We start from the raw sequence: 23832 nt of genomic DNA, 5'->3' as shown, positions 1-23832 counted from the left end.
GCTCAAAGGGATTCAATGGGAGTCAATGGGGGTTCAATGGGGGTCAATTGGGTTCAATGGGAATCAATGGGGTTCAAAGGGATTCAATGGGAGTCAATGGGGTTCAGTGGGAGTCAATGGGGTTCAAAGGGATTTGATGGGATTCAATGGGGTTCAGTGGGAGTCAATGGGGGTTCAGTGGGGATATGGGGACAGCACTGGGGATATCGTTGGGGACAGAGGGACATGGGGATATGGGGACATGAATGGGGACATGATTGGGGAGATTGTTGGGGATATGGGGACATGAATGGGGACATGGGGACATCGTTGGGGATATGGGGACATGAATGGGGACATCGTTGGGGACATGGGGATATGGGGACATGAATGGGGACATGGGGACATCGTTGGGGATATGGGGACACGAATGGGGACATGGGGACATCGTTGGGGATAAGGGACATGAATGGGGACATCATTGGGAACATAGGGATATGGGGACATGAATGGGGACATCATTGGGAACATAGGGATATGGGGACATGAATGGGGACATCATTGGGGACATGAGGATATGGGGACATGAATGGGGACATGAATGGGGACATCGTTGGGGATATGGGGACATGAATGGGGACATGGGGACATCGTTGGGGATATGGGGACATGAATGGGGACATCATTGGGGACATGGGGATATGGGGACATGAATGGGGACATGGGGACATCGTTGGGGATATGGGGACACGAATGGGGACATGGGGACATCGTTGGGGATATGGGGACATGAATGGGGACATCATTGGGAACATAGGGATATGGGGACATGAATGGGGACATCGTTGGGGATATGGGGACATGAATGGGGACATGGGGACATCGTTGGGGATATGGGGACATGAATGGGGACATCATTGGGAACATAGGGATATGGGGACATGAATGGGGACATCATTGGGGACATGAGGATATGGGGACATGAATGGGGACATCGTTGGGGATATGGGGACATGAATGGGGACATCATTGGGGACATAGGGATATGGGGACATGAATGGGGACATCATTGGGGACATCGTTGGGGATATGGGGACATGAATGGGGACATCGTTGGGGATATGGGGACACAAATGGGGACATGGAGACATCGTTGGGGATAAGGGACATGAATGGGGACATCATTGGGAACATAGGGATATGGGGACATGAATGGGGACATCGTTGGGGATATGGGGACACAAATGGGGACATGGGGACATCGTTGGGGATATGGGGCCATGAATGGGGACGTGGGGATATGGGGACATCGCTAGGGATATGGGGCCATGAATGGGGACGTGGGGACATCGCTGGGGATATGGGGCCATGAATGGGGCCATGAATGGGGCCATGAATGGGGACGTGGGGACATCGCTGGGGATATGGGGCCATGAATGGGGCCATGAATGGGGATGTGAAGGACGGCTGTGGGGACACTGGAGGGCCAGCAATGGGGCCACCAATGGGACTGAATGGGGACAGCAATGGGGACACCAATTTGAATGAAGGGGGCCACCAATGGGGCCACCAATGGGACTGAAGGGGGACACCAATGGGGCCACCAATGGGACTGAATGGGGACAGCAATGGGGACATCAATGGGACTGAATGGGGCCAGCAATGGGACTGAATGGGGAATGAATGGGGACATCAATGGGACTGAATGGGGCCACCAATGGGACTGAATGGGGACTGAATGGGGACTGAATGGGGACACCAATGGGGACACCAATGGGACTGATTGGGGCCACCAATGGGACTGAATGGGGACTGAATGGGGACATCAATGGGACTGAATGGGGCCACCAATGGGACTGAATGGGGACTTAATGGGGACTGAATGGGGACACCAATAGGGCCACCAATGGGACTGAAGGGGGACACCAATGGGACTGAATGGGGCCACCAATAGGGCCACCAATGGGACTGAAGGGGGACACCAATGGGACTGAATGGGGCCACCAATGGGGACACCAATGGGACTGAATGAGAACACTAATGGGGCCAGCAATAGGGACACCAATGGGACTGAATGGGGCCACCAATGGGGCCACCAATGGGGCCACCAATGGGACTGAATGAGGACAGCAATGGGGCCACCAATGGGACTGAATGGGGCCACAAATGGGGACACCAATGGGACTGAATGGGGCCACCAATGGGGCCACCAATGGGACTGAATGGGGACAGCAATGGGGCCACCAATAGGGCCACCAATGGGGCCACCAATGGGACTGAATGGGGACAGCAATGGGGCCACCAATGGGGCTGAATGGGGCCACCAATGGGACTGAATGGGGCCACCAATGGGGCCACCAATGGGACTGAATGGGGACACCAATGGGGACACCAATAGGGCCACCAACGGGACTGAATGGGGCCACCAATGGGGCCACCAATGGGACTGAATGGGGACAGCAATGGGGCCACCAATGGGGCTGAATGGGGACAGCAATGGGACTGAATGGGGACACCAATGGGGCCACCAATGGGACTGAATGGGGCCACCAATGGGGCCACCAATGGGACTGAATGGGGACAGCAATGGGGCCACCAATGGGGCTGAATGGGGACAGCAATGGGACTGAATGGGGACACCAATGGGGCCACCAATGGGACTGAATGGGGACACCAATGGGACTGAATGAGAACACCAATGGGGCGAGCAATAGGGACACCAATGGGACTGAATGGGGCCACCAATGGGACTGAATGGGGACACCAATGGGACTGAATGAGAACACCAATGGGGCGAGCAATAGGGCCACCAATGGGACTGAATGGGGCCAGCAATGGGGCGAGCAATAGGGACACCAATGGGACTGAATGGGGCCACCAATGGGGACACCAATGGGACTGAATGAGAACACCAATGGGGCGAGCAATAGGGCCACCAATGGGACTGAATGGGGCCACCAATGGGGCCACCAATGGGGCCACCAATGGGACTGAATGGGGACAGCAATGGGGCCACCAATAGGGCCACCAATAGGGCCACCAATGGGACTGAATGGGGCCAACAATGGGGCCACCAATGGGACTGAATGGGGCCACCAATGGGGCCACCAATGGGGCCACCAATGGGACTGAATGGGGACAGCAATGGGGCCACCAATAGGGCCACCAATAGGGCCACCAATGGGACTGAATGGGGCCACCAATAGGGCCACGAATGGGACTGAATGGGGCCACGAATGGGACTGAATGGGGCCGCAGTGCCCCCCCGCACTCAGCCATTCCCCCCCCCCAACCCCGCAGCTGCCGCCGTCCGTCCGTCCGTCCGTCCCCGTCCGTCTGTCCCCATCCATCACCGCAGGCCGTCCCCATCCCCGTCCGTCTGTCCCCATCTGTCCCTCTGTCCGTCCCCGTCCCTCTGTCCCCATCTGTCCCTCTGTCCTCCCTGCCCCTGGCCGGCTGTCCCCATCTGTGTCCGTCTGTCTGTCCTGATCCCCATCTGTCCCCATATGTCCGTCTGTCCCCCTCCACGTCCGTCTGTCTGTCCTTATCCCCATCCGGCCCCGTCTGTCCGTCTGTCCCCATCCATGTCCGTCTGTCTGTCCCCATCCGTGTCCGTCTGTCTGTCTGTCCCCATCTGTCTGTCTGTCCCCCTCTGTGTCTGTCTGTCTGTCCCCATCTGTGTCTGTCTGTCTGTCCCCATTCGTGTCTGTCTGTCTGTCCCCATCTGTGTCTGTCTGTCCCCATCTGTCTGTGTCCGTCTGTCCCCATCCATGTCTGTCTGTCTGTCCCCATCCGTGTCCGTCTGTCCGTCTGTCCCCATCTGTCCGTCTGTCTGTCCCCATCTGTGTCTGTCTGTCCCCATCCATGTCCATCTGTCCTTATCACTGTCTGTCTGTCCGTCCCCATCTGTGTCCCCTTCTCCCTATGTCCGTCTGTCCCCCTCCACGTCCGTCTGTCTGTCCTTATCCCCATCTGTCTCCGTCTGTCCGTCTGTCTGTCCCTATCCGTGTCCGTCTGTCCCCCTCCACGTCCATCTGTCCGTCTGTCCCCATCCGTGTCCGTCCGTCTGTCCTTATCCCCATCTGGCCCCATCTGTCCGTCTGTCCTCCTCCACATCCGTCTGTCTGTCCCGGTCCATATGTCTGTCCTTATCCCCATCTGTCTCCGTCTGTCCCCATCTGTTCCTGTCCCCGTCTGTCCGTCTGTCCCCCTCCATGTCCGTCTGTCTGTCCCCACCTGTGTCTGTCTGTCCCCATCCACGTCCGTCCGTCTGTCCCCATCTGTCTGTGTCTGTCTGTCCCCATCTGTGTCCCCTTCTCCCCACGTCCGTCCGTCTGTCCTTATCCCCATCTGTCCCCGTCTGTCCGTCTGTCCCCCTCCATGTCCGTCTGTCTGTCCCGGTCTGTCTGTCTGTCTGTCCTTATCCCCATCTGGCCCATATGTCCGTCTGTCCCCATCTGTCCCTGTCCCCGTCTGTCCGTCTGTCCCCATCCACGTCTGTCTGTCTGTCCTTATCCCCATCTGTCCCCATCTGTCCCCGTCTGTCCGTCTGTCCCCCTCCATGTCTGTCTGTCTGTCCTTATCCCCATCTGTCCCCACTGCCGTCTGTCCCCATCCATGTCCGTCTGTCTGTCCTTATCCCCATCTGTCCCCATATGTCCGTCTGTCCCCATCCGTGTCCGTCCGTCTGTCCTTATCCCCATCTGGCCCCGTATGTCCCTATGCCGTCTGTCCCCATCCACGTCTGTCTGTCTGTCCCCATCCCTGTCCATCTGTCTGTCCTTATCGCCATCTGTCCGTCTGTCCCCATCTGTCCCGGTCCCCGTCTGTCCGTCTGTCCCCCTCCACGTCCGTCTGTCTGTCCCGGTCTGTCCGTCTGTCCTTAACCCCATCTGTCCCCATATGTCCGTCTGTCCCCATCTGTTCCTGTCCCCGTCCGTCCGTCTGTCCCCATCAGTGTCCGTCTGTCCCCCTCCACGTCCGTCTGTCTGTCCCCATCTGTCCCGGTCCCCATATGTCCGTCTGTCCCCCTCCACGTCCGTCTGTCTGTCCTTATCCCCATCCATCCACGTCCGTCTGTCTGTCCCCATCTGTGTCTGTCTGTCCCCATCTGTCTGTGTCTGTCTCTCCTCCTCCATGTCTGTCTGTCTGTCCCCATCTGTGTCTGTCTGTCCCCATCCACGTCCGTCTGTCTGTCCCCATCTGTGTCCGTCTGTCTGTCCCCATCTGTGTCCGTCTGTCCCCCTCCATGTCTGTCTGTCTGTGCCCATCTGTGTCCATCCATCTGTCCCCATCTGTGTCTGTCTGTCCCCATCCATGTCCGTCTGTCTGTCCGTCCCCATCTGTGTCCCCTTCTCCCCATGTCCGTCTGTCCCCCTCCACGTCGGTCTGTCTGTCCTTATCCCCATCTGTCCCCATCTGTCCGTCTGTCCCCATCTGTCCCTGTCCCCATCTGTCCGTCTGTCCCCATCCGTGTCCGTCCGTCTGTCCTTATCCCCATCTGGCCCCGTATGTCCCTATGCCGTCTGTCCCCATCCACGTCTGTCTGTCTGTCCCCATCCCTGTCCATCTGTCTGTCCTTATCGCCATCTGTCCGTCTGTCCCCATCTGTCCCGGTCCCCGTCTGTCCGTCTGTCCCCCTCCACGTCCGTCTGTCTGTCCCCATCTGTCCCGGTCCCCATATGTCCGTCTGTCCCCCTCCACGTCCGTCTGTCTGTCCTTATCCCCATCCATCCACGTCCGTCTGTCTGTCCCCATCTGTATCTGTCTGTCCCCATCTGTCTGTGTCTGTCTCTCCTCCTCCATGTCTGTCTGTCTGTCCCCATCTGTGTCCGTCTGTCCCCCTCCACGTCCGTCTGTCTGTCCCGGTCTGTCTGTCTGTCTGTCCTTATCCCCATCTGGCCCCATATGTCCGTCTGTCCCCATCTGTCCCTGTCCCCGTCTGTCCGTCTGTCCCCATCCACGTCCGTCTGTCTGTCCTTATCCCCATCTGTCCCCGTCTGTCCGTCTGTCCCCCTCCATGTCTGTCTGTCTGTCCTTATCCCCATCTGTCCCCACTGCCGTCTGTCCCCATCCATGTCCGTCTGTCTGTCCTTATCCCCATCTGTCCCCATCTGTCCGTCTGTCCCCATCTGTCCCTGTCCCCGTCTGTCCGTCTGTCCCCCTCCACGTCCGTCCGTCTGTCCTTATCCCCATCTGGCCCCATCTGTCCCTGTCTGTCTGTCTGTCCCCATCCCTGTCTGTCTGTCTGTCCTTATCCCCATCTGGCCCCATATGTCCGTCTGTCCCCATCTGTCCCTGTCCCCGTCTGTCCGTCTGTCCCCATCCACGTCCGTCTGTCTGTCCTTATCCCCATCTGTCCCCGTCTGTCCGTCTGTCCCCCTCCATGTCTGTCTGTCTGTCCTTATCCCCATCTGTCCCCACTGCCGTCTGTCCCCATCCATGTCCGTCTGTCTGTCCTTATCCACATCTGTCCCCATATGTCTGTCTGTCCCCATCCGTGTCCGTCCGTCTGTCCTTATCCCCATCTGGCCCCGTATGTCCCTATGCCGTCTGTCCCCATCCACGTCTGTCTGTCTGTCCCCATCCGTGTCCATCTGTCTGTCCTTATCGCCGTCTGTCCGTCTGTCCCCATCCGTCCCGGTCCCCGTCTGTCCGTCTGTCCCCCTCCACGTCCGTCTGTCTGTCTGTTGTCTGTCTGTCTGTCCTTATCCCCATCTGGCCCCATATGTCCATCTGTCCCTATCTGTGTCCGTCTGTCCTCCTCCACGTCCGTCTGTCTGTCCCGGTCTGTCTGTCTGTCTGTCCTTATCCCCATCTGGCCCCATCTGTCCGTCTGTCCCCATCTGTTCCTGTCCCCGTCCGTCCGTCTGTCCCCATCAGTGTCCGTCTGTCCCCCTCCACGTCCGTCTGTCTGTCCCGGTCTGTCTGTCTGTCCCCATCTGTCCCAGTCCCCGTCCGTCCGTCTGTCCCCATCAGTGTCCATCTGTCCCCATCCATGTCCGTCTGTCTGTCCTTATCCCCATCTGTCCCCATCTGTCGCCGTCTGTCCGTCTGTCCCCCTCCACGTCCGTCTGTCTGTCCCCATCCACGTCCGTCTGTCTGTCCCCATCCGTGTCCGTCTGTCTGTCCCCATCTGTGTCCGTCTGTCCCCCTCCATGTCTGTCTGTCTGTCCCCATCTGTGTCCGTCTGTCCCCCTCCATGTCTGTCTGTCTGTCCCCATCTGTGTCCGTCTGTCTGTCCCCCTCTGTCTGTCTGTCCCCACCCGTGTCCGTCTGTCTGTCCCCATCCGTGTCCGTCTGTCTGTCCCCATCTGTGTCCGTCTGTCCCCCTCCATGTCTGTCTGTCTGTCCCCATCTGTGTCCGTCTGTCCCCCTCCATGTCTGTCTGTCTGTCCCCATCTGTGTCCGTCTGTCTGTCCCCCTCTGTCTGTCTGTCCCCACCCGTGTCCGTCTGTCTGTCCCCATCCGTGTCTGTCTGTCCCCATCTGTGTCCGTCTGTCTGTCCCCATCCACGTCCGTCCGTCTGTCCCCATCCGTGTCCATCTGTCTGTCCCCATCTGTCTGTGTCTGTCGGTCCCCATCTGTCCGTCTGTCCCCCTCCATGTCCATCTGTCTGTCCCCATCTGTGTCTGTCTGTCTGTCCCCCTCTGTCTGTGTCTGTCTGTCCCCATCTGTGTCCGTCTGTCCCCATCTGTGTCCGTCTGTCTGTCCCCATCCATGTCTGTCTGTCTGTCCCCCTCTGTGTCCGTCTGTCTGTCCCCATCTGTGTCCGTCTGTCCCCATCCATGTCCGTCTGTCTGTCCCCATCCATGTCCGTCTGTCTGTCCCCATCTGTGTCCGTCTGTCTGTCCCCATCCACGTCTGTCTGTCTGTCCCCATCTGTCTGTGTCTGTCTGTCCCCATCTGTGTCCATCTGTCTGTCCCCATCTGTGCCTCTCTGTCCCCATCCATGTCTGTCCGTCCCCATCCACGTCTGTCTGTCTGTCCCCATCTGTCTGTGTCTGTCTGTCCCCCTCCATGTCCGTCTGTCTGTCCCCATCCGTGTCCGTCTGTCTGTCCCCATCTGTGTCTGTCTGTCCCCATCCATGTCCATCTGTCTGTCCCCCTCTGTGTCTGTCTGTCTGTCCCCATCTGTGTCCATCTGTCTGTCCCCATCTGTGCCTCTGTCCCCATCCACGTCCGTCTGTCTGTCCCCATCTGTCTGTGTCCGTCTGTCCTCATCTGTGTCCGTCTGTCTGTCCCCATCTGTGTCCGTCTGTCCCCCTCCATGTCCGTCTGTCTGTCCCCATCCGTGTCCGTCTGTCTGTCCCCATCCATGTCCGTCTGTCTGTCCCCATCCGTGTCCGTCTGTCTGTCCCCATCCATGTCCGTCTGTCTGTCCCCATCTGTCTGTGTCTGTCTGTCCCCATCTGTGTCCCCTTCTCCCCACGTCCGTCCGTCTGTCCTTATCCCCATCTGTCCCCGTCTGTCCGTCTGTCCCCCTCCACGTCCGTCTGTCTGTCTGTCTGTCCTTATCCCCATCTGGCCCCATATGTCCGTCTGTCCCCATCTGTGTCTGTCTGTCTGTCCCCATCTGTCTGTGCCTCTCTGTCCCCATCCGTGTCCGTCTGTCTGTCCCCATCCGTGTCTGTCTCTCCCCATCTGTGTCCGTCTGTCTGTCCCCATCTGTGTCCGTCTGTCCCCATCCATGTCCGTCTGTCCCCCTCTGTGTCTGTCTGTCTGTCCCCATCCGTGTCTGTCTGTCTGTCCCCATCTGTGTCCGTCTGTCCCCATCTGTGTCCGTCTGTCTGTCCCCATCTGTGTCTGTCTGTCTGTCCCCATTCGTGTCCGTCTGTCTGTCCCCATCTGTGCCTCTCTGTCCCCATCCGTGTCCGTCTGTCCCTGTCCTCCATGTCTCAGCCCCACACATCGCAGCCCCACACATCACAGCCCCACATATCGCAGCTCCACATCTCAGCCCCACACATCGCAGCCCCACACATCGCAGCCCTCAGCCCCACATTACAGTCCTCAACCCCCACATCTCAGCCCCACATCACAGCCCCACATATTGCAGCCCTCAGCCCCACATTACAGTCCTCAACCCCCCCCATCACAGCCCCACATCACAGCCCCACATATTGCAGCCCTCAGCCCCACATTACAGTCCTCAACCCCCCCCCATCACAGCCCCACATCACAGCCCTCTGCCCCACATCACAGCCCCACACATTGAATCCCCACACATCTCAGCCCCACACATTGCAGCCCTCAGCCCCACATTACAGTCCTCGACCCCCCCCATCACAGCCCCACATCACAGCCCTCAGCCCCACATATCACAGCCCCACACGTCACAGCCCCACATATTGCAGCCCTCAGCCCCACATTACAGTCCTCAACCCCCCATCACAGCCCCCCATCACAGCTCTCAGCCCCACACATTGCAGCCCCACACATTGCAGCCCTCTGCCCCACATCGCAGCCCCACATCTCAGCCCCACACATCACAGCCCCACACATTGCAGCCCTCAGCCCCACATTACAGTCCTCAACCCCCCCCATCACAGCCCCACATCACAGCCCTCAGCCCCACATATCACAGCCCCACACGTCACAGCCCCACATATTGCAGCCCTCAGCCCCACATTACAGTCCTCAACCCCCCATCACAGCCCCCCATCACAGCTCTCAGCCCCACACATCGCAGCCCCACACATCGCAGCCCTCAGCCCCACATTACAGTCCTCGACCCCCCCATCACAGCCCCACATCACAGCCCCACATATCACAGCCCCACACATCGCAGCCCCACATATTGCAGCCCTCGACCCCCCCATCACAGCCCCACATCGCAGCCCTCTTCCCCCACCATCACAGCCCCACACATCACAGCCCCACACATTGCAGCCCTCAGCCCCACATTACAGTCCTCAACCCCCCCCATCACAGCCCCACATCGCAGCCCTCTTCCCCCACCATCACAGCCCCACACATCGCAGCCCTCAGCCCCACATTACAGTCCTCAACCCCCCCATCACAGCCCCACATCGCAGCCCCACATATCACAGCCCCACACATCACAGCCCCACATCGCAGGCCTCTTCCCCCACCATCACAGCCCCACACATCACAGCCCCACATATTGCAGCCCTCAGCCCCACATCACAACCGGGGGGGGCCACAGAGCCCTCAGAGCAGTGGGTCCCCCCACATCCCCCCGCCCCACATCTCATCTCCCCACGGCGGTACCTGCTCTGGGGCCGGGCTGGGGGGGCTCAGCCCTCTCCTCGCTGTGGGGCGGCGCTGGGCTGAGGCGGTCCGTGTGGGGCTGAGCCACATCCTTGCTATGGGGCTGAGCCATGTCCTTGTTGTGGGGCTGAGCCACATCCACGCTATGGGGCTGAGCTGCATCCTTGCTGTGGGGCTGAGCTGTGTCCTTGCTGTGGGGCTGAGCTGCATCCTTGCTATGGGGCTGAGCCACATCCACGCTATGGGGCTGAGCTGCATCCTTGCTATGGGGCTGAGCTGCATCCTTTTTGTGGGGCTGAGCTGCATCCTTGTTGTGGGGCTGAGCCGTGTCCTTGTTATGGGGCTGAGCCGCATCCTTGCTATGGGGCTGAGCCATGTCCTTGTTGTGGGGCTGAGCCACATCCACGCTATGGGGCTGAGCCGCATCCTTGCTATGGGGCTGAGCTGCATCCTTGCTGTGGGGCTGAGCTGCGTCCTTGCTGTGGGGCTGAGCTGCATCCTTGCTGTGGGGCTGATCTGCATCCACGCTATGGGGCTGAGCCGTGTCCTTGCTGTGGGGCTGAGCCACATCCTTGTTGTGGGGCTGATCTGTATCCACGCTATGGGGCTGAGCTGCATCCTTGCTGTGGGGCTGAGCCGTGTCCTTGTTATGGGGCTGAGCCACATCCTTGCTATGGGGCTGAGCCACATCCTTGCTGTGGGGCTGAGCTGCATCCACGCTATGGGGCTGAGCTGCATCCTTGTTATGGGGCTGAGCCACGTCCTTGTTATGGGGCTGATCTGCATCCACGCTATGGGGCTGAGCCGCATCCACGCTATGGGGCTGAGCTGCATCCTTGTTATGGGGCTGAGCCACGTCCTTGTTATGGGGCTGATCTGCATCCATGCTATGGGGCTGAGCCGTGCCCTTGCTGTGGGGCTGAGCTTTGTCCATGGTGTGGGGCAGCTGGGACTTGGGGGGCTGAGCCCCGTTCTTGCTATGGGGCAGCTGGGATCTATGGGGCTGAGCCCTGTCTTTGCTATGGGGCAGCTGGGATCTATGGGTCTGAGCCTCATCTTTGCTATGGGGCAGTCGGGATGGGGAGAGCTCCTCAGTGCCGCAGCTCTTGGGATGAGTGTGGGGCAGCGATCTATGGGGCAGGGCCTTCTGGGGCAGGTTGCCATGGGGCAGGGCCGATCTATGGGGCAGGGCCTTCTGGGGGGGGTCGCTGTGGGGCAGGGCGGTGTGGGTCACGGCCGATCTATGGGGCAGAGCCTTGTGGGGGGGGTCGCCGTGGGGCAGGGATGATCCATGGGGCAGGGCCGATCTATGGGGCAGGGCCATGTGGGGAGGGTCGCCATGGGGCAGGGCCGATCTATGGGGCAGGGCGGTGTGGGGCAGGGCCTTGTGGGGGGGGTCGCGGTGGGGCAGGGCTGTGTGGGGGGGGTCTCCGTGGGTCACGGCCGATCTATGGGGCAGGGCCTTGTGGGGGGGGTCGCCATGGGTCACGGCCGATCTATGGGGCAGGGCGGTGTGGGGGGGGTCTCCATGGGGCAGGGCCGATCTATGGGGCAGAGCCTTGTGGGGGGGGTCGCCATGGGGCAGGGCCGATCTATGGGGCAGGGCGGTGTGGGGGGGGTCGCCATGGGTCAGGGCCTTGTGGGGGGGGTCGCCATGGGTCACGGCCGATCTATGGGGCAGGGCGGTGTGGGGCAGACGGGCGCGGGGCAGCCACGTGTGGGGCAGAGCGGTGTGGGGCAGCCGGAGCTGAGCTCGGAGTTCCCGTAGGCCGCTGTCGGTGAGGAACCAATAATGGTGGCTCCAACAGTGGCGTTCCCGGACCGCCCCGCGGGAGAGGAGAGAGCGCAGAGTGCGACGGACGACCCATAGAGGGACCCCCGGCACCGGGGGGGGGGCGCGGGCCAATGGGGGGGGGGCGGCGGAGACCCCCGGGGGGGGGCGGAGGCGGAGGGGGGGGCCGCGAGAAGATTCGCATACGACCACACCGTCCCGGAGCAGCGCCGACAGCACCGCGCGGCGTTGGGGGGGGAGAGGGGAGGAGCCCGACACCATGGCGGGGGGGGGGGGGGGATGTGGGGGGAGATGGGGGGAGATGGGGGGCTGGGAGGGTTTGGGTTGGGGGGGAGGTGGGAGATGGGGGGGAGATGGGGGTGGGAGGGTGGGGGGGGTTGGGTTGGGGGAGGTGGGAGATGGGGGGTGGGGGGAGATGGGGGGAGGTGGGGGGCTGGGGGGGGAGATGGGGGGGAGATGGGTGGGGGGTTGGGGGGGTTGGAGGGGGGGGAGATGGGGGGGAGATAGGGGGAGATGGGGGGCTGGGGGGAGGTGGGGGGAGATGGGGGGCTGGGGGGAGGTGGGGGGGAGATGGGGGGGTTTGGGGGGTTGGGGGGGGGGGAGATGGAGGGGAGATGGGGGGCTGGGGGGAGGTGGGGGGAGATGGGGGGCTGGGGGGAGGTGGGGGGTGGGGGGAGATGGGGGGGAGATGGGAGATGGGGGGGAGATGGGGGGAGATGGGGGTGGGGGGGGTTGGGTTGAGGGGGGGGAGATGGGGGGCTGGGGGGGTTGGGGGGGGGAGATGGGGGGGAGATGGGGGGTGGGGGGTTGGGGGGGTTGGGGGGGGGAGATGGGGGGGAGATAGGGGGAGATGGGGGGCTGGGGAGAGGTGGGGGGAGATGGGGGGCTGGGGGGAGGTGGGGGGAGATGGGGGGGTTTGGGTTGGGGGGGGAGATGGGGGGCTGGGGGGGTTGGGGGGGGGGAGATGGAGGGGAGATGGGGGGTGGGGGGGAGGTGGGGGGGTGGGGGGGAGGAGGGAGATGGGGGGGAGATGGGGGGGTTTGGGTTGGGGGGGGGAGATGGGGGGTGGGGGGTTGGGGGGGAGGTGGGGGTGGGGGTATGGGGGGGAGATGGGAGATGGGGGGGAGATGGGGGTAGATGGGGGTGGGGGGGGTTGGGTTGAGGGGGGGAGATGGGGGGCTGGGGGGGAGGTGGGAGATGGGGGGGGTTGGGTTGGGGGGGGAGATGGGGGGGAGATGGGGGGTGGGGGGTTGGGGGGGAGGTGGGAGATGGGGGGGTGGGGGGATGGGGGGGGAGATGGGGGGCTGGGGGGAGGTGGGGGGAGATGGGGGGGTTTGGGTTGGGGGGGGGGAGATGGGGGGTGGGGGGGTTGGGGGGGAGATGGAGGGGAGATGGGGGGTGGGGGGGAGGAGGGGGGTGGGGGGGAGGAGGGAGATGGGGGGGAGATGGGGGGGTTTGGGTTGGGGGGGGGGAGATGAGGGGGTCGGTGGGGGGTTGGGGGGGAGGTGGGAGATGGGAGGTGGGGGGGAGATGGGGGGGTTTGGGTTGGGGGGGGAGATGGGGGGGAAATGGGGGGTGGGGGGGAGGTGGGGGGGTGGGGGGGAGGAGGGAGATGGGGGGCTGGGGGGGGGAGATGGGGGGGAGATGGGGGGAGACGGGGGTGGGGGGGGTTTGGGGGGGGAGATGGGGGGTGGGGGGCTGGAGGGGTTTCGGTTGGGTTGGGGGTCGGTGGGGGGGTTGGGAGGGCTCAGTTGGGGGTCAGGTGGGGTCGGTTGGGGGGCTGAATTGGGGTCAGGTGGGGGGCTCAGTTGGGCTCAGTTGGGGTCGGTTGGGGGTCAGTTGGGGGTCAGGTGGGGTCGGTTGGGGGGAGCTCAGTTGGGGGTCAGGTGGGGTCGGTTGGGGGTCAGGTGAGGTTGGTTGGGGGCTGAGTTGGGGTCGGTTGGGGGGCTGAGTTGGGGTCGGTTGGGGTCAGTTGGGGGGCTGAGTTGGGGTTGGTTGGGGTTGGTTGGGGGGGCTCAGTTGGGGGTCAGGTGCGGTCAGTTGGGGGTCAGGTGAGGTCAGTTGGGGGGCTGAGTTGGGGGTCAGGTGGGGGTCGGTTGGGGGGCTCAGTTGGGGGTCAGGTGGGGTCGGTTGGGGTCAGTTGGGGGGCTGAGTTGGGGGTCAGGTGGGGTTGGTTGGGAGGGCTCAGTTGGGGGTCAGGTGGGGTCAGTTGGGGTCGGTTGGGGGGCTCAGTTGGGGTCGGTTGGGGGGGCTGAGTTGGGGGTCAGGTGGGGTCAGTTTGGGGGGCTCAGTTGGGGGTCAGGTGGGGTCGGTTGGGGTCGGTTGGGGGGCTCAGTTGGGGGTCAGGTGGGGTCGGTTGGGGTCGGTTGGGGGGCTCAGTTGGGGGTCAGGTGGGGTCGGTTGGGGGCTGAATTGGGGTCAGGTGGGGGGCTCAGTTGGGGCTCAGTTGGGGTCGGTTGGGGTCGGTTGGGGGTCAGGTGGGGTCGGTTGGGGGGGCTCAGTTGGGGGTCAGGTGGGGTCGGTTGGGGTCAGTTGGGGGGCTGAGTTGGGGGTCAGGTGGGGTCGGTTGGGGGGGCTCAGTTGGGGGTCAGGTGGGGTCGGTTGGGGTCAGTTGGGGGGCTGAGTTGGGGGTCAGGTGGGGTCGGTTGGGGGGCTCAGTTGGGGTCGGTTGGGGGGCAGATCAGTGGGGCGGGCTGAGCTGGGAATGGATCGGACCGGACTGGGTCAGGTGGGAACAGACTGGACCGGACCGGATCCGATTGGATCAGACCGGATCGGACTGGATCAAACCGGATCGGATTGGATCGGACCGGACTGGGTCGGATCGGACCGGACTGGGTCAGGTGGGAACAGACTGGACCGGACCGGATCCAATTGGATCGGACCGGATCGGATCAGATGGGATCGGACTGGATCGGATTGGATCGGACCGGATCGGATTGGATCGGACCAGATCAGATCAGATGGGATCAGACCAGACTGGATTGGACCGGACCGGACCGGATCAGATGGGATCAGACTGGACCAGACCGGATCGGACCGGATTGGATCGGATCGGATCAGATGGGATCAGACTGGATCGGACTGGATCGGACCGGATTGGATCAGATGGGATCGGACCGGATCGGATTGGATCGGACCGGATTGGGTCGGATCGGATCAGATGGGATCAGTCTGGATTGGACCGGATTGGATCAGATGGGATCAGACTGGATCGGATTGGACCGGATCAGATGGGATCAGACTGGATCGGACTGGATCGGACCGGATTGGATCAGATGGGATCAGACCGGATTGGATTGGATTGGATCGGACCAGATTGGACCGGATCGGATCAGATGGGATCAGACTGGATCAGACTGGATTGGACCGGATTGGATCAGATGGGATCAGACTGAATCAGATTGGACCGGATCAGATGGGATCAGACTGGACCAGACCGGATTGGACTGGATCGGACTGGATTGGATCAGATGGGATCAGACTGGATCGGACTGGATCGGACCGGGTTGGATCAGATGGGATCAGACCGGATTGGATTGGATCGGACCAGATTGGACCGGATCGGATCAGATGGTATCAGACTGGATCAGACTGGATTGGACCGGATCGGACCAGATGATATCAGACTGGATCGGATTGGACCGGACCGGATCGGATCAGACTGGACCGGACCGGATCGGATTGGATCGGACTGGATCGGATCAGATGGGATCAGACTGGACCGGACCGGATCGGATTGGATCGGACCAGATTGGACCGGATCGGATCAGATGGGATCAGACCGGATCAGATTGGATCTGACCGGATCGGACCAGATCGGACCGGATTGGATCAGATGGGATCAGACCAGACTGGATTGAACTGGATCAGACCGGATCAGATTGGATTGGACCGGACCGGATGGGATTGGACCGGACTGAATCGGATCAGATGGGATGAACTCAGATCGGGTCGGGTCAAATGGGATCGGATCCACTCGGATCGGACCGGGTCGGATCGGGTCAGATGGGATCAGCTCAGCCAGAACCGGGTCGGGTTGGATCAGCTCCACTTGGATCGGACCGGGTCAGATCGGATCAGCTCAGATGGGTCGGATCCACTCGGATCGAACCGGGTCGGATCGGATCAGCTCAGATGGGTCGGATCCACTCAGATTGGACCGGGTCGGATCGGGTCAGCTCAGATGGGATCGGATCCACTCGGATCGGACCGGGTCGGATCGGGTCAGCTCAGATGTATCGGATCCACTCAGATCGAACCGGGTCGGATCGGGTCAGATGGGATCAGCTCAGCCAGAACCGGGTCGGGTTGGATCAGCTCCACTTGGATCGGACCGGGTTGGATCGGATCAGCTCAGATGGGATCGGATCCACTCGGATCGGACCGGGTCGGATTGGGTCAGATGGGATCAGCTCCACTCAGATTGGACCGGGTCGGATTGGGTCAGCTCAGATGGGATCGGATCCACTTGGATCGAACCGGGTCGGATCGGGTCAGATGGGATCAGCTCAGCCAGAACCGGGTCGGGTTGGATCAGCTCCACTTGGATCGGACCGGGTCAGATCGGATCAGCTCAGATGGGATCGGCTCCACTCGGATCAGACGGGTCAGATCGGGTCAGATGGGATCAGAACCACTCAGATTGGACCGGGTCAGACCAGGTTGGATTGGGTCAGCTCAGATGGGATCGGATCCACTCGGATCGGACCGGGTCGGATCGGGTCAGATGGGATTGGCTCCGCTCAGGTTGGACCGGGTCAGCCCAGATGGATCGGATCCACTCGGATCGAACCGGGTCGGATCGGGTCAGCTCAGATGTATCGGATCCACTCAGATCGAACCGGGTCGGATCGGGTCAGATGGGATCAGCTCCACTCAGATTGGACCGGGTTGGATCGGATCAACTCAGATGGGATCGGATCCACTCGGATCGGACCGGGTCGGATCGGGTCAGATGGGATCAGCTCAGCCAGAACCGGGTCGGGTTGGATCAGCTCCACTTGGATCGGACCGGGTTGGATCGGATCAGCTCAGATGGGATCGGATCCACTCGGATCGGACCGGGTCGGATCGGGTCTAATGGGATCAGAACCACTCAGATTGGACCGGGTCAGCTCAGATGGGTCGGATCCACTCAGACTGGACCGGGTCGGATCGGGTCAGACGGGATCAGCTCTGCTCAGATCGGGTCGGATTGGATCTGCTCAGCTCAGGTGGGATCGGAACCACTCAGATCGGGTCGGATTGGATCCACTCAGCTCAGGTGGGATCGGAACCACTCAGATCGGGTCGGATTGGATCCGCTCAGCTCAGGTGGGATCGGAACCACTCAGATCGGGTCGGATTGGATCCGCTCAGCTCAGGTGGGTTCAGCTCAGCTCAGGTTGGATCGGGTCAGCTGGGATCGGAACCACTCAGATCGGGTCGGATCGGGTCGGATTGGATCCGCTCAGCTCAGGTGGGTTCAGCTCAGCTCAGGTTGGATCGGGTCAGCTGGGATCAGAACCACTCAGCTCAGCCTGGCTTGGATGCAATTGGACCGGGTCGGGTCAGCTCAGCTGGGATCCACTCAGATGGATTATGTGCAGTTCAGATGGGATCGGGTTGGATCAGATGGGATCAGCTCAGCCAGAACTGGGTCGGGTTGGATCAGACGGGATCAGCTCAGCCAGAACCGGGTCAGGTTGGATCAGACGGGATCAGCTCAGCCAGAACCGGGTCGGGTTGGATCAGACGGGATCAGCTCAGCCAGAACCGGGTCAGGTTGGATCAGACGGGATCAGCTCAGCCAGAACCGGGTCGGGTTGGATCAGACGGGATCAGCTCAGAACAGGACCGGGGTTGGATCGGGTCGGCTCAGATGGGTTCGGTTCCGCTCAGCTCGGATTGGATCAGGCGGGATCACCTCAGCCCAGTTCAGATTGGATCGGACCAGACGGGATCAGCTGAGCTCACACTGAGCCCAACAGCACAGCTCCAATGGGACGGAACCGGCACCGCACAGCCCCAATAGCCCGGCCCGGCCCGGCCCGGCCCGGCTCGGCTCTTTGGATCACCCGGTCCGGCTCAGCCCCAATGGAGCGGCTCCACCCGAACCCGGACCGGACCGGCGCCGCTCCGGATCGCCACCAATCGGCTCCTCCCGGCACAGCCCCACCCGGCCCGGTTCGGCTCCACCCGGCACAGCCCCGCCCGGCTCGGTTCGGCTCGGCTCCCCTTGGCGCAGCCCGGCCCGGTTCGGCCCGGTTCGGCTCGGGTCCCCCCAAGCACAGCTCGGCGCGGTTCGGCTCAGCTCCCCCCCCCGGCTCAGCACGGCTCGGTTCGGCTCAGCATCCGCGGGCACAGCCCGCTTCGGTTCGGCTCAGCCCGGCACAGCCCGCTTCGGTTCGGCTCGGCCCGGTTCGGCTCAGCTCGGCTTCCCCCGGCACAGCCCCACCCGGCACAGCCCGGCTCGGCACGGCACAGCACAGCACAGCACAGCACAGCTCGGCTCCTCCCAGCACAGCCCCACCCGGCCCGGTTCGGTTCGGTTCGGTTCGGCTCGGGTACCCCCAGCCCGGTTCGGCTCCACCACCCCCCCCCCCCCCCCCCAGCCGGCACAGCACAGCCCCACCCGGCCCGGCTCGGAACGGTTCGGATCCGATCGGAGCGGAGTGAAACAGTTCGGAGAGGATCGGAATGGATCGGAGCGGATCGGAACGGATCGGAGCGGATCGGAACCGATCGGAGCGGATCGGAACCGATCGGAGCGGATCGGAACGGATCGGAACGGATCGGCCCCGCCCGACTCTCGGCGCGCTCAGCTCCGGCCCCGCCCGTCCGGAATGGGTGTGGGGTTGGGGGGGGGGGGGGGGGTGGAAAGGAGGGGGAAAAGGGGGGGGCTGAGGGGGGGCCGCGCCCCATAGCGACGTCACCGCCCCCCCCTCCCCCCCCCTCCCCCCTCCTCCCCCACGGGACGTGGCCACCGCGCTGCCCCCCCCCCCCGTGGAAAGAGAAGGGGGGGGGGGGAATGGGATGGGGGGAAATGGGATGGGGGGGGAATGGGAATGGGGGGGGAATGGGGGAGGGGGGGGAAATGGGGGGGGGAGCAAATGGGGGGGGAGAGGAATGGGATGGGGGGGCGAACGGGGGAGGGGGGGCGAATGGGGTGGGGGGGAATGGGATGAGGGGGGAATGGGGGGGGGTGAATGGGGGAGGGGGGGAAATGGGGGGGGGAGCAAATGGGGGGGGAGAGGAATGGGATGGGGGGGGAATGGAATGGGGGGGGAATGGAATGGGGGCATTGGGATGGGGGGAATGGGGGAGGGGGGGGCGAATGGGGTGGGGGGAATGGGGGGGAGGAATGGGGGGGGGCGAATGGGATGGGGGTAATGGGGGGGGGAGAATGGGGGGGTGAATGGGATGGGGGGCAAATGGGGGGGGGGAATGGGGGGGCGAATGGGATGGGGGGAGGAATGGGGGGGATGGGATGGGGGGGGAATGGGGGGGCGAATGGGGGGGGAAGGAATGGGGTGGGGGGGAATGAGGGAGGGGGGGGTGAATGGGATGGGGGGGAATGGGGTGGGGGGGCGAATGGGGTGGGGGGGAATGGGAATGGGGGGGGAATGGGGGAGGGGGGGCGAATGGGGTGGGGGGGAATGGGATGAGGGGGGAATGGGATGGGGGGGAATGGGATGGGGGGGGAATGGGAATGGGGGGGGAATGGGGAGGGGGGGAGCAAATGGGGGGGGGAGCAAATGGGGGGGGAGAGGAATGGATGGGGGGGGAATGGAATGGGGGGGGAATGGAATGGGGGCATTGGATGGGGGGAATGGGGGAGGGGGGGCGAATGGGGTGGGGGGAATGGGGGGGGGGAATGGGGGGGGCGAATGGGATGGAGGGGGGAATGGGGTGGGGGGAAATGGGGGGGGGAATGGGGGGTGGGGGGAGAATAGGGGGGGAATGGGATGGGGGGAATGGGATGAAGGGGGAATGGGATGAGGGGGGAATGGGATGAGGGGGAGAATGGGGGGGGAGGAATGGGGGGGGGGAAAAGAGGGGGGGAGCAATGGGATGAGGGGGAATGGGGGGGGAATGGGATGAGGGGGGAATGGGATGGGGGGAATGGGGGAGGGGAGGGCGAATGGGGTGGGGGGAATGGGATGGGGGGGAATGGGATGGGGGGGGTACTGGGAGCACTGGGATGGGGGGGGCACTGGGATGGGGGGTACTGGGAGCACTGGGATGGGGGGGGAATGGGAGCACTGGGATGGGGGGGCACTGGGATGGGGGGGGCACTGGGAGCACTGGGATGAGGGGGCACTGGGAGCACTGGGATGGGGAGCACTGGGATGGGGGGGAATGGGATGGGGGGCACTGGGATGGGGGGGGCACTGGGAGCACTGGGATGGGGGGGATGGGATGGGGGGGCACTGGGAGCACTGGGATGGGGGGGGAATGGGATGGGGGGGCACTGGGAGCACTGGGATGGGGGGCACTGGGAGCACTGGGATGGGGGGGGGCACTGGGAGCACCGGGAGCACTGGGATGGGGGGGGTACTGGAATGGGGGGGGTACTGGGAGCACTGGGAGCACTGGGATGGGGGGCACTGGGAGCACTGGGATGGGGGGGTACTGGGAGCACTGGGATGGGGGGCACTGGGAGCACTGGGATGGGGGGGAATGGGAGCACTTGGATGGGGGGGGAATGGGATGGGGGGGTACTGGGAGCACTGGGATGGGGGGGGTACTGGGAGCACTGGGAGCACTGGGATGGGGGGGGTACTGGGAGCACTGGGATGGGGGGCACTGGGATGGGGGGGAATGGCATGGGGGGGTACTGGGAGCACTGGGATGGGGGGGCACTGGGAGCACTGGGATGGGGGGCACTGGGAGCACTGGGAGCACTGGGATGGGGGGGGTACTGGGATGGGGGGGGTAGTGGGAGCACTGGGATGGGGGGGGTACTGGGAGCACTGGGATGGGGAGCACTGGGATGGGGGGGAATGGGATGGGGGGGGCACTGGGAGCACTGGGATGGGGGGGTACTGGGAGCACTGGGATGGGGGGGGAATGGGATGGGGGGGCACTGGGAGCACTGGGATGGGGGGGGTACTGGGAGCACTGGGAGCACTGGGATGGGGGGGAATGGGATGGGGGGGAATGGGATGGGGGGGGCACTGGGAGCACTGGGATGGGGGGGGGTACTGGGAGCACTGGGATGGGGGGGCACTGGGAGCACTGGGATGGGGGGCACTGGGATGGGGGGGGGGTACTGGGAGCACTGGGAGCACTGGGATGGGGGGGGAATGGGGCCGTTGGGGCCACGTGGCACCGGCCGCGCTATGGGGCGGAGCTACCGCAGCCCCACTGCCGCCTCCGCACCGCGGCCCCGGAGGGTGCGGCACTGCCCCATAGCGACCGCACTGCCCCATAGAGACGGCACGGCCCCATAGCGCACGGCACGGCCCCATAGCGTACGGCAGTGCCCCATAGCGCACTGCCCCATAGCGACCGCACGGCCCCATAAAGGCGGCACTGCCCCATAGCGACCGCACTGCCCCATAGAGACGGCACGGCCCCATAAAGGCGGCACTGCCCCATAGCGACCGCACGGCCCCATAGAGACGGCACAGCCCCATAAAGGCGGCACTGCCCCATAGCGACCGCACGGCCCCATAAACGCGGAACGGCCCCATAAAGGCGGCACTGCCCCATAGCGACCGCACGGCCCCATAGAGACGGCACGGCCCCATAAAGGCGGCACTGCCCCATACCGACCGCACGGCCCCATAGCGACCGCACGGCCCCATAGCGTACAGCAGTGCCCCACAGCGCACTGCCCCATAGCGCACGGCACTGCCCCATAGCGTATGGCAGTGTCCCACAGCGCACGGCCCCATAGAGACGGCTCTGCCCCATAGAAACGGCAGTGCCCCATAGCACACAGCACCGCCCCATAGAGACGGCACTGCCCCATAGCGACCGCACGGCCCCATAGCGTACGGCAGTGCCCCACAGCGCACTGCCCCATAGCGCACAGCACTGCCCCATAGCGACCGCACGGCCCCCATAGCGTACGGCAGTGCCCCACAGCGCACTGCCCCATAGCGCACAGCACTGCCCCATAGCGACCGCACGGCCCCATAGAAACGGCACTGCCCCATAGCGACCGCACGGCCCCATAGCGTATGGCAGTGCCCCACAGCGCACTGCCCCATAGAGACGGCTCTGCCCCATAGAAACGGCAGTGCCCCATAGCACACAGCACCGCCCCATAGAGACGGCACTGCCCCATAGCACACAGCACGGCCCCATAGCGACCGCACGGCCCCATAGAGACGGAACGGCCCCATAGCGACCGCACGGCCCCATAGCGACCGCACGGCCCCATAGCGTACAGCAGTGCCCCACAGCGCACTGCCCCATAGCGCACGGCACTGCCCCATAGCGTATGGCAGTGTCCCACAGCGCACGGCCCCATAGAGACGGCTCTGCCCCATAGAAACGGCAGTGCCCCATAGCACACAGCACCGCCCCATAGAGACGGCACTGCCCCCATAGCGACCGCACGGCCCCATAGCGTACGGCAGTGCCCCACAGCGCACTGCCCCATAGCGCACAGCACTGCCCCATAGCGACCGCACGGCCCCATAGCGTACGGCAGTGCCCCACAGCGCACTGCCCCATAGCGCACAGCACTGCCCCATAGCGACCGCACGGCCCCATAGAAACGGCACTGCCCCATAGCGACCGCACGGCCCCATAGCGTATGGCAGTGCCCCACAGCGCACTGCCCCATAGAGACGGCTCTGCCCCATAGAAACGGCAGTGCCCCATAGCACACAGCACCGCCCCATAGAGACGGCACTGCCCCATAGCACACAGCACGGCCCCATAGCGACCGCACGGCCCCATAGAGACGGAACGGCCCCATAGCGACCGCACGGCCCCATAGCGTACGGCAGTGCCCCACAGTGCACTGCCCCATAGCGCACGGCACTGCCCCATAGCGACCGCACGGCCCCATAGCGTACAGCAGTGCCCCACAGCGCACTGCCCCATAGAGACGGCACTGCCCCATAGAAACGGCAGTGCCCCATAGCGCACAGCACGGCCCCATAGCGACCACACTGCCCCATAGCGCAGAGCACAACCCCATGGAGATGGCACTGCCCCATAGCGTACGGCAGTGCCCCATCGCGCACGGCACTGCCCCATATAGAAGGCATTGTGCCATAGCACACGGCACTGCCCCATAGCGCACTGCCCCATAGAGACGGCACTGCCCCATAGCACACAGCACGGCCCCATAGCGACCGCACGGCCCCATAGCGTACGGCAGTGCCCCACAGCGCACTGCCCCATAGAGACGGCACTGCCCCATAGCATATGGCACTGCCCCATAGCACACAGCACGACCCCATAGAGACGGCACTGCCCCATAGCGCACGGCACTGCCCCATAGCGCACGGCACGGCCCCATAAAGGCGGCACTGCCCCATAGCGACCCGCACGGCCCCATAGAGACGGCACGGCCCCATAGCGTACGGCAGTGCCCCACAGTGCACTGCCCCATAGCGCACGGCACTGCCCCATAGCGACCGCACAGCCCCATAAAGAAGGCACTGCCCCATAGCGCATGGCATGGCCCCCATAGCGTACGGCAGTGCCCCATAAAGGCGGCACTGCCCCATAGCGACCGCACGGCCCCATAGAGACGGCACTGCCCCATAGCGACCTCACGGCCCCATAGCGTACGGCAGTGCCCCACAGCGCACTGCCCCATAGCGCACAGCACTGCCCCATAGCGACCGCACGGCCCCATAGAAACGGCACTGCCCCAT

General features: G+C 63.5%; 1 protein-coding gene across 8 annotated transcripts in view; it reads right to left on the bottom strand.

The window, feature by feature from the left end:
- Positions 1–23832, bottom strand: part of LOC121109775 (plectin-like) — a 160878-nt gene that overhangs the window by 108771 nt on the left and 28275 nt on the right. For 4 of the 8 annotated variants that reach the window (XM_040695620.2, XM_040695623.2, XM_040695622.2 and 1 more), the window contains exon 1: positions 10213–11325. The exons of the other annotated variants lie outside the window; for them this stretch is intronic. In XM_040695620.2, coding sequence (XP_040551554.1) covers positions 10213–11146 — 934 coding nt within the window. In that variant the 5' untranslated portion in view covers positions 11147–11325. Of the gene's footprint in view, positions 1–10212; positions 11326–23832 lie in introns of those variants that run through there. 8 annotated transcript variants of the gene reach the window in all.

This window comes from Gallus gallus, chromosome 2 (genome assembly GCF_016699485.2).
Source record: "Gallus gallus isolate bGalGal1 chromosome 2, bGalGal1.mat.broiler.GRCg7b, whole genome shotgun sequence".
Taxonomy (NCBI): Eukaryota; Metazoa; Chordata; class Aves; order Galliformes; family Phasianidae; genus Gallus; species Gallus gallus.
The sequence above is the reverse complement of the archived record's forward strand: the minus strand, read 5'-3'. Positions and strand labels throughout refer to the sequence as shown.